Source organism: Callithrix jacchus, chromosome 7, assembly GCF_049354715.1.
Source record: "Callithrix jacchus isolate 240 chromosome 7, calJac240_pri, whole genome shotgun sequence".
NCBI classification, from domain to species: Eukaryota; Metazoa; Chordata; class Mammalia; order Primates; family Cebidae; genus Callithrix; species Callithrix jacchus.
This window is the reverse complement of record NC_133508.1, coordinates 27,550,580-27,561,950: the sequence shown is the minus strand read 5'-3', so window position 1 is coordinate 27,561,950 and position 11,371 is coordinate 27,550,580. Positions and strand designations below refer to the sequence as shown.

At 44.2% G+C, this 11,371-nt stretch overlaps 1 protein-coding gene and 1 pseudogene across 7 annotated transcripts in view; one reads left to right on the top strand and one right to left on the bottom strand.

Annotated features, from left to right (window-relative positions):
- Positions 1 to 11,371, top strand: part of LOC128932554 (uncharacterized) — a 55,779-nt gene that overhangs the window by 8,309 nt on the left and 36,099 nt on the right. For all 7 annotated transcript variants that reach the window (XM_078329671.1, XM_078329669.1, XM_078329666.1 and 4 more), the window contains exon 2: positions 494 to 597. In XM_078329671.1, the coding sequence (XP_078185797.1) occupies positions 494 to 597 (104 nt within the window). The remainder of the gene's footprint in view (positions 1 to 493; positions 598 to 11,371) is intronic.
- LOC100407921 (DNA-directed DNA/RNA polymerase mu pseudogene) lies at positions 8,132 to 10,072 on the bottom strand (annotated as a pseudogene).

The following is an 11,371-nucleotide window of genomic DNA, read 5'->3' as shown; positions in this document are numbered from 1 at the left end:
TCTATTGTGTCTCTGTCCAATGTACTCTTTGTTGAGGACAGTGTTCAAAAGTTGTTCCTGTACTCAGTGTGGTATGAAACTAGAAAAATACATTTCAGGGAAAACAACAAAGTAATTATTTTGAAGGTAAATAGGTTTTCAAAGTTTATTTTTCAATTATGAAAACGTTTTCTAAAGTAAAACTTACTATTCCTCTCCATGTTCCCAGTTAATCCAGACCCTCCTCAGTGGGGTTTATAAAATACCATACTCACCTTCCTGAATCTCATATAAAGTTTTCTCACAGAACCTCAGATTTTTCATAAGGTCTTGTGCACCATGCCATGCCTGTGACTTGCTTTCTTTACTTTGTATTTATTATTACTTATTTTTAAAGAAGTAGCCAGCAAGTATCTTTCTTTGCTTTAGAGATGTAAACTGCCTTGTATTTTCAGATTAAATCTCAAGAATGTGGAAAATGCTTTGCTCACTCTTCTTTATTCCTCCCTCTCAGGACCTATCAAACGCACCCCTCAGCCCAATGGACAGATGCCCCAGGCTGCACATTCTGTCAGTGCTGTTCTCCAAGAGGCCCAGACACGTGCTGAAACATGGAAGGTGAGGCCAGCAAGTAGCTGACACACATTCTACCCAGCCGCCCCTATAAGCCCATGTCCTAAACCATTCACATTGTTCCAATAACTGCTCTTTAAAAAGAGAAAATAGGCTGGGTGTGGTGGCTCACACCTCTAATCCCAGCACTTTGGGAGACCAAAGCAGAATTGCTTGAGCTCCAGAGTTCCAGACCAGCCTGGGTGACATAGTGAGAGTTCATATCTACTAGAAATAGAATAATTAGCCAGGCGTGGTGGGCTACGCCTGTGCTCCTAGGTACTCGAAAGCCTGAGGTGTTTGAATTGCTTGTGCCCACGATTTCAAAGCTGCAGTGAACTGTGATCGTGCCACTGCACTCCAGCCTGGGTGATAGATAAAGGCCCTGTCTTAAAAATAGAAAAAAGGGTTACACTGAAAATGTGCATTTTCGATTTTCCCCATTAATGTCCTACATTCATCCCCAGGGTGATGGAGGAAAAATACCTTTTAAAATAATAGGTAAATTGAAATGTTATCCTCCATAACATTTTTGAACCCAATAGATTAATGAGGATTCATTTAAATCTACTTAAAATCATACCTAATAATTATGATGTAGTTACTGATCCAGTTCATAATCTCTCAGTTGACTGTAAATTCTGTTGAAGATTCTCGTGTCTGATTCAGAACAACCTTAAATAGCTGTGACAACAGCACATCAACCAGCGAAGACAGGCGGGTGCTTCACTTCAGCAATTTTTCACTTCTTTCACCCTTTCATTTTTCCATCAGCCAGTGTGAAAACAGTTATATCTTGGTATTTATTAAACTTTTTATTGGAAACCACTGCAGGCCTTGAAAAGTTGTATTTCTTTCATGTTCTCATTATCTTCTCCAGGCTGACAATCTCTTCATGCAATGCATTTCAGCTATTATTATTTTCATTATTTCTATAATGTCAATTTAAAAAAAAGCATATTGAAATTCTGAAAGAAATAAAAGAATCCCACAATAGAAATTACTTCACTATATGTGAACACCAACACCCAAGCCGCCTGTTCAGAATTTTGTTTAAAGTACATCCCCAGTTAATTAGTTTATCACGCTAAGTAAATAAACTAAATCAAGTGAAAACCAAACCAGAAGGCACTTTATGAAAAAACCTTCCAAATTTAATCTTCAGAATAAGAGGCTGTTAGGCAGAGGAAGAAATAAACAGGAACCCTGATGAAATGTAAATTGGAATGATAATTATTAAAACACAGGGATTCGATCCACCTGCCTGGGGATGTTTCATTACATAAATATCAATTATTGCCTATTCCAGTATTGGCAGGGCAAGGGCTATGCCTCTATTAGACTTTAACCAAATCTGGTGTTCCGGTTTCTACCAATAGCACACACTGGTGATTTTTCTTTTCAGAACTCACATATGTATCTCATCTGATCTCATCATAACCTGGGACACAGGTTATAAATAAAGACTACAGAGCTCATTTTATACCGGGTGAACCAGCCAACTTCCATGCAGTTGAGAAAAGGTAAGCTGTCCAGGTAAGGTGGCTCACACCTATAATTCCAGCCCTCTGGGAGGCCGAGGTGGGCAGATCACTTGAGCCCAGGAGTTGGAGACCAGCCTGGGCAACATGCCAAAAAACCATCTCAACAAAAAATACAAAAATTAGCTGGGCTTGGTGGGACATGCTTGTCATCCCAGCTACTCGGGAGGCTGAGGCAAGAGGATGGCTGAGCCCTAGAGGCAGAGGTTGCAGTGAGTCCAGCTCAGATGCCAGTGCACTCCAGCCTGGGTGACACAGCAAGATCCTGTCTCAAAAAAAAAAAAAAAGAAAGGCCAGGTACAGTGGTTCAGGCCTATAATCCCAGCACGTTGGGAAGCAAAGGTGGGCAGACCACCTGAGGTCAGAAGTTCAAGACAAGCCTGGTCAACATGGTGAAATCCCGTCTCTACTAAAAATAACCAAAATAGCCAGGCATGGTGGCACATGCCTGTCATCCCAGCTACTTGGGAGGCTGAGGCAGGAGAATCACTTGAACCTGGGAGGCACAGGTTGCAGTGAGCCTAGATGGCTCCACTGGACACCAGCCGGGGTGATACAGCAAGACTCCCTCTCAAATAATAATTAAGAAGAAGAAGAATGCCATTTAGAGTCATTGTCCTATTCCAGAGCAAAGATGAGCTCATGAACAACCAGGAGTCTCAGTGACTGAGGGACAGAGTCTCCCCAGGGGACAGACAGAGACCTCACATATCTATGGCATATCCTGTCCACCAGGACTGTTTTGTCAAGAATAAAGAATGCTAATCGGGAGGCTGAGGCAGGAGAATCGCTTGAGCTCAGGAGGCTGCAGTGAGACCAGGTCACGCCACTGCACTCAGCCTGGGTGACAGAGTGAGACCCAGTCTCTATTAATTAATAATAAATTGAAAATTTCAAAAATTTTCTAATAATGAATGCTGCCATCATTCCATTTCAGGATAACAAGCCAGCCCTTGAGAACCACCAGGAGCCAGGAGTGCCCCAGGACCCACAGGCCACCAAGTTCAGCCTGTCCCCGTTCCCTTCTGGTGTCGGACACCAGCAGCAGTCCCACCGAGTCCCCCAAGATGGCTTCCCCACGCCACCTGATGACTTCCTGCTGCTGCAGCCACCACCACTGCCCCTGGACGATCAGGAGCTCCCCACTCCACTAGGTCATCCCCTCCCCGTGGTAGCCAAGAGGCCTCCTATGCCCCCCAAGAGGCAGGAAGCATCCATGTTCAGAAGCAGCAGATGAATAAAATAAACGAATAAAAGTTAAATGTTCTTCCTGATGATGGTATTTCTAGAAAGATTATTGGGTCACTCTTTCTTGGGATCAACACTGTAATTAAAAATAGCTTTCACCATCCCATGCCTTCTGAAGTCTTAGTGACCTTAGATATATTTTCTGTCTTTACCTCTGCAACATTCAAGATTCTCAGAAAAATCTAGAGAGGAAAACCAGAAAACATGACAAGCAGAGATGGTTCCCATTCTCTGAGATCCCGTTGCTTGATTGATTGGAGTCCTGGACACAGGCTGTTTTGGTGTGGCTTTTTTAATGCTTGGATAACAGTAAAAATTAAGTTATTTAGTTAGGTTTTGAATTCTGTGTTATCACAGTGCTGTAAGTATCCTGTAAATAAGAATGTAGGGGCAGGCAAAGAGAGTCTTATATATGTATGTTTCCATCTGGAATGTTTTCCCTCAGAGATACATTTAATGCCCAATTAATTTATCCTTGGCTCTTCGGACCTATATCTCTTCTCTTTCAGATTGGCTTTTGATAGGCCATTTACATTTTCTGTTTCTTTCCATGGCTCTGTTTTTGTTTTTGTTGTTTTTTAAACTGTAAAACTTCTCCAAATCTTCTTAAAATGAGTGGAAAATAATAACGCATTTTTTTAAATTTAGGAAGATTGTTAATGGTATGTTTTAGTATTTGGGGAAGAGTAAGCTCTAGATCATGCTGTCTCAACCCATGGGCTGCAGGCAGCCCAGGACAGCTTTGAATGCTGCCCAACAAACATGAAAACGTTATGAGCTCTTGGCAGGGCGTGGTGAGTCACACCTAATTCCAGCACTTTTGGGAGGTCAGGGCTGGAGGATCACTTGAGGTCAGGAGTCGGAGACCAGCCTGACCAGCATGGCTAAACCCTATCTGTTCTAAAAATATAAAAATTGGCCCGGCATGTTGATGAGTGACTGTAATCCCAGCAACTCTGGAGGCTGGGGTGAAATAATTCTTTGAACCCAGGAGGCAGAGGCTGCAGTGAGCTGAGATTGTGCCACTGCACTGAATGCTGGAAGACAGAGTGAGACTCACAAAACTATTAAGAGATATTTTTGCAATTTTTTTTAATTGCAGATCAGCTATCGCCAGTATTAGTGCATTTTATGTGTGTCCCAGGGAAGTCAAAAGATTGGACACTCCTGCAGTCTAAATGGAAATTTAAAATGAAACAAATTGAGTTTTAAAAGAAGATATTTAGTGCTTAAAACTGGCAAAATATTCTTAATTTTTTTGAGCATATGCTTGAAATAGGATGGAAGGAAAATTTGCTTTCCATTAAGTTTTATATCATAAACAGTAACTCTCCAGTCTTAGTTACATTATGTTCTTTTGATGTCAGATGCAGTAATAATGGGGCTTTTCTTTTTTCAAATTTTTTTTAATCTTATTTTACTTTAAGTTCTAGGATACATGCACAGAACCTGCCGGTTTGTTACATAAGCAAACGTGTGCCATGGTGATCTGCTGCACCACCCTATGTGTTGAATTTTAGTCATCCTAATAGGTATGTAGCGGTATCACTTTTAATTTGCTCTTCCCGGTTTACATATAATGTTTAGCATTTTTTCATATACTTATTAGCCATCTTTATCTTTTTTGGTGAGGTGTCCATTCAGATGTTTTGTCAGTTTTTTTAATTGGACTGTTCATGTTCTTATTGCTAAGTTTTAAGAGTTCTTCATATGTTTGATAATGGTATTTTATCAGACATGTCTTCTGCAAATGTTGTTTCCCAGTCTGTGGCTTGTCATTTCCTTCTCTAGATTGTCCAGTTTATGAATCATTTCTTTCATGGATGAATCCATTGCTGTTCTTGTATCTGAAAAGTCACTGCAATACACAAGTTCATCTAGATTTTCTTCTATATTATTGTCTAGAAGTTTTATACTTTTGTGTTTGACACGTAGGTCTATGATCCACTTTGAGTGAAATTTTGTGAAAGATGTAATATCTGTGTCTAGATTCTTTGTTTTTGTGTTTGCATATGGATATGCAGTTGTTCCAGCACCACTGTTGACAAGACTATGTTTTCTTCATTGTCTTTGCCCCTTTGTCAAATACTTATATAGGTCTAACTTGGGGCTTTCTATTCTGTTTCATTGATTTACTTGTCTGTTCTTTTGCCAATGCCACGCTGTCTTCATTGCTGTAGCTTTCCAGGAAATACTGAAATTGGTTAGTGTTAGTCCCCTGAGTTTCTTCTTTTCTAATATTGTGTTGGCTATTCTTGCTCTTATTCTTTATTTTATATTTTTTGAGTCTCCATATAAACTTTGGATTCAATTTGTCAATATTCACAATATAAATTGCTGGATTTTGATGCAGATTGCATTGAATCTATAGAACAAATTGGGAAGAACTGACATTTCATTAATGCTAGGCCTTCCCTTTGATGAACATAAAATATCTATTTATTCAGTTCTTCTTTGATTTCTTTAACCAAATTTTATAGGTTTTCTCATAGATATTTTATATATTTTGTTAGATTTATACCAAAGTATTCCATTGGTGGGAGGGATGTTAATATAAATGGTATTGTGCTTTTAATTTCAAATTCTAATTGCTCCTTGCTGGTGTGTGAAAAAGCAATTGCTATTGACTTTCCTATATCAACCCTGTATGCTGCACTTTTGCTATAACCCCGTATTACTTCCAGGAGTGTTTTTGGTCAGTTGTCTTGGTGACCCCCTAAAGATTTCTACTATAAACTCAGGTTTAGAGTTGGTATGATTTTCTTCTCCATACAGGGGCCAGGTAGGGGAGAGAGCAACGCAGCAGCTTCCTGCAGTCTTTTCCACTTTATTTCCATTCATATTGTTAAAGTCAGGAGCGGAGTTAATACTTGTGGGACAGTTTCCCAGATACTTGCTATGAAAATCTACATATGGCGATTTAGACTTTTACAACTATTATATCTTGGGGGCCTTTGAAGAACCTTTTATTTTAACCTATTATACAATCAATATCATTTTTATTGCAAAAACTCATGGAAGAAATAAACAAATAATTATGTCAATACATGTCAAAAAGCCTCTTGGTAAAATTCAACACCAACCCTTGTGAAAAAAATGTTAAACCCCCTTAAGAAACTCACAATTGAGGAAGATGCTTTTATACTGAATAATGGATCAGAAACCTACAGCAAAAAACATATTTAATAATACAGCATGAACTGAAATGTCACTTGCATTTATGGTACCCAGGATTTCTTTTATCAGTAGTGGTAAGACACACAAACACAGAAATGACTCTCATGAGGGAAGTAGTTGATTTTACTACTCACAGTTCCCTGGAAACAACAGGCACAGCACACAACAAGGGCAGGACAGGGAAACATCACGGTCGGTCAGAAGGTAGAGGAAAAGGGGAAAACATGGGCAAGAAACTTTATTGCTGTTTCCATGGGAAGGAACAAGTGAGGCAGGGCAATCAGGCTTAGAATTGTCTCGTTTGAATGACGTCATCGGCTTCTGGATAGAAGAGGCTGCTAACTGGTCCTGAGGAAATTAGGGAAACAGGATACTGGTCAGAAATGTGAGAGTGATAAGAAAGAATGAAGACTGCAAAAGAGATAAACAGAGATGAAGAAGAAAAAGGAGTGAGGAAGAGAGGATAAAGAAGGAGGTATAAACTCTGGGTTGGTTGGTTTGTATATGAATGCATACAGGCAGGAAAGTTCTTTATTATGTACAAGAATTAGCCTATCCTGAGAGAGGCAGTCTCTCCAGGGTCAACAAGGCCCCAGATGTCAAGGCATCAAAATCAGAAAATAAGAGACATGACTGATACATCACTAAAGGCACTATTATAATTCATATGATTCAACATTATCCTGGAGTCTATAGCCAATGTACACAATAGCAAAAACAACAATAGAAACAACTATCTGAATGGAAAAGACAGACTTAAATTCTCAGATAATGTATCTACTTAAAATACAAAAACAAAGTCAAGCAATCCATTGAAAGCTATTAATTGATTTGATTATGTGTAAGTAAAATACAGAAACTAAAACCTGCCCTATATACTATATACCAGTGAAACTCATTTATAAAATGTAACATCAAGGGTGATTCACAAGAGTAGCAACTAAAATATTTCTAGAATTGATAAACAATTTCATAAGGAAAACAGTGAATGTTTATTGCAGACATAAAAAGTGACTTCTGATTTAAGGCCTGAACAAAGTGACTTCTGATTTAAGGCCTGAAGAAAAGGAGGTCACACTCCAGGTGAATGGCATGGCCAGGGCAAAGCCTTAGACCAGAGCATGCCTGAAGATGTGAGGGACATGTAGGACACCCGTGTCCAGCCCACATCAATGCTTCTGCAGTGAGAAGGGGAGGGAGTCTGGGTGCATCAAACAGGAAGCCTGTGAGGCAGGAAGTGGCTCAGGGACAGTGGGGCTGGAGAAAGGGGCTGGCAGAAATGCCAGAGCCCAGGGCCACATGCAGACTTAGGGTTTGGAGCCATTAAAGGGCAATGAGCCAGGAGTGGCAGGAGATGACCTATTTTTGAGAGATCGTGCTGAGAACAGGCCTTAAAGGCAGAAGCCCAGAGCCTGGCTTGGGGCACTGCAGTACTGAAGCCCTAGAGTTGAAAATTCTCTTCCTCCTAACTCCTACCCCGGCCCTCTCCCTGTGCAGATGCCTACAGCACACTCCACAGTATGCTCCTTGCGGGCAAGAACGACAGCCTCCACGTCATGGCTCAAACACAGTGCAGGGACACATGGTTCTCTTCCGGGAACTTCTGGACAGGGTGCCCTACAGGAGCCACAGTAACTGCAGTACAACTGATGGGACACTGCACATCAGGCAAACAAACCACTTGCCATTCATGACTATAGGCCCTGCCAAGGCTCCACGAAGTGGGCCCTGCTCACACGCCCTGTCCAGGGCGGGAACGTGAGCCACGGGAAGGCTAAGAGCAGACCCAACATCACGTAGCAATGAGGCTGGCACCAGAAGCTCCCCCTACAGCACGCCAGCAGGGGCTCAACTGATTCCCTCAGGCACAGCTGACCTCTGGCAGAGCCAGGTCCTGGTGGGGAGGGACTCCTCCACTTGGGAGGGGTGAAGGTGGGGGTCGGGGAATGCATATCTGCCTGGAGACATTCAGTGGCCAAGTTGGGGGTGGCCCAATTTCCTGAGCAGAATTGGGGGCCACAGGCAGGCTCAGGCGTTTCTCTGCTCTGGAGGAAGGTACTCAAGGCCCAGGTGTCTGAAGATGTCTTCCTCTAAAGCCACATGGAAAAACGTCCTCTGCTCTGGTTCAAACAGCTATGGCTATTCAGCCACAGACCCTTTTCCTTCCGGCTGAAGCGGCGCAGCTCCAGCTGGAAAAGCTTGGAGCCAGTGCAGCCAAGCAGGGCCAAAGGGAACTGGCTGATGGGTAGGACCACCAAGTCCAACCTCACGGCCTTCCAGGATGGGCATGACCTTGGGGATCGCCCCACAGCAGCCCCTGGAGGTTGTGGTAGGTGTAAAATGCAGAAACTCCTCTCGAAAGCATCCATGTGGCTCTGCTGGGCCAGGCGGGTAGGGGACTCCCAGCGGCTATGCCGGTGCTGGCGGTACAGGATGACGCCCTTGTCCTGCAGGCGGTGCATCACTCTGGGCAGCAGCCCCGCCTCCTGGCCCTCCTTGGGGTGGGTGATGAGGAAGTCGACGTCATGGCCCTGCAACGTCCCCCTGCGGAAGCCGCCGGTCAGTGTGACGGTGGCCCCAGGCATGGCCTGCCCCACAGCTTCTTCCACCACCTGCTGCCGGGCATCTACATCGGACCGCAGAAGTGGGGTGCTCAGGTCCTGGTGGTGCTGGATCCCCGCTTTCGGCTGTTGGGTCAGTTTCTGGGGCTGCTCTAGGAGGTCATCCAGGGTTCGCAGTTCTTCCTGCTACCACCGGTCAGCAGTCCTCACACCGACCCCGAAGACCTGGGTGAAGAGCTTCATGGTCTGGTGCCTCTCTGAGCTTCGAACTCTCTCCACCTCCTCACACACTCCGTGCTCCAGCAGCTCCTGGACAACCCTAGAGGAGTGTTCTCCAAGCTGGGGTAGCCCCTGCAGCTGGCTCAGTGTTGTGACGGGGCTGGGAAGGGCTTTGAGCACTGAGGCCGCTCTGCAGAAGGCGAGGAGGCGGCCCTAACTGCCTTGGAAGCCCGCCGCCTCCGCCAGTGTCTCCAGAGCCTCTGTGAGGCTAGTACTGTGGTGTGTGAGGGGCGTGGGGCGCTGGCAGGCATAGGTGGGCATCCATGCTGGACTCAGAGGCCCCTTCCCCGGCCCGGCCACCTCCAGGCGGTGCCGGCACTCCACAGGAACAGGCTGCCCAGCTGCCAGGCTCTCTGTGAACCAGCTTATGTCCAGCAGAGCTGGGGGGCTGCAACCCGGGAGAGCAGCTGCCATCCTGCGCTCCTGCCAGCTGATGGCCTCCTCTGCTGAGGTCTGTTCCATCACAACATGTGTCACTTCGGAGCTGCAGGAGTCGAGGACGCGGAAGCCTTTGGAGCGGCCCAGGCGTGTGAGGAAGTCCCGGCGGCTGCGACCCATGTGAGGCTCGACCAGGTAGATGGCGACGCCTGGGAAGCGCATGCTACGCAGCGTGGAGGAAGCGGCATCGCTGCTAGGGGACCCGACCCGCGCTCGCCGCCATTTGGCGAGCATCGGAGGGAGCCATGGCCCAGGAGCAGTTACGCAGGGAGTCAGTCCGGACCACTCGGACCGCCTGTGGATCTGGGAGAAGTTCGTGTATTTGGATGAGAACCAGCACACCTGGCTGCCCTTAGTCATCAAGGTACAGCCCGCCCTGGAGCGAGCGGATGGTGAGGCAGCAGGGGCAGCCCCGGGAGCTTGGGGGGCCCAGGACGGGCATGGCCTAGAGGAGCACCCACTGTGGGGCAGGGAGGCTCCCCACAGATGAAGCCACTTTGAGCCGGGCTCTGGGCTTTTGAACAGGAGTTCACCAGGCCGGGAAGAAGGGTGGGAAAACCACAAAGGAATGTCAACCAAAGAATGGGACCTGTGAGTGTGACTATAATGTTGACTACAGCAGGACGTTTCAGGGCTTCGGGGTCCTAATCCTTAAAATGGTTATTTCTAAATAAGTGACTCATTCATACCGCCCATCATCGGAATCATCTTAGGCGGGTCCCAGAAATCTGTATTTTATAAAGAACCTTCAACAGCTTAGGGTCATAGCAACCTTTGCGCTAGAGTGTGAGGTATTTCCTATTCCCTCTGTGCTTTATTAAGAAGAACAAATTTAACGAGTAATAAATACCATAGTCTACGCGCCGGTATTGAATCAGTATTGGCTTTGTTTCATTTGTGATACCTTAAGATGCATCCTTAGTTCATGATAAGTTTTTATTAAAGAACTCTAACTCTTTTACAAGTATTTGGATTTACTCAATGAAAGAGTCAAAAAATATTCAAACTCTTTCCAAACATACACTGATGAAAGTATACCAATTTAAAAATAAATCAGAACATGTATGTAATACAGTAGCAAACAAGAGTTATTGAGTGTTGACTGTGTCTCTACAGATGGGAAACGGAAGCATAAAAATATACATTTGCCCAAGGTAGGACTGCCAGTAGGTAACGGGGCTGGAATTCTAGGCTCTTCAACCACCGAAATTTTCACTTCTATTGGCATTTAAAGTTTTTAAATATCCATTTTTCTTTAAAAATCATGTCAAATGTTTACTTAAGTCAAAATTGGAAAAAATAATTTGAAGATTCAGTGAATTTCTTTTTTAAAATGTCTGGTTGAGAAATCTCTTCTTCAACGTGACACCAAAATCACGAACTAGACAGTTTTTCACATAATCATGATAAATGCCACACAAAAAGTAATCCACTAGCAAACTATGGGGCAGAGTTTGCCTCACACACTTGAAAAAGGCAGTATTCTTTTTCTCTCCTTTTTTTCTTGTCTTTTTTTTTTTTGTAGAGACAGGATCT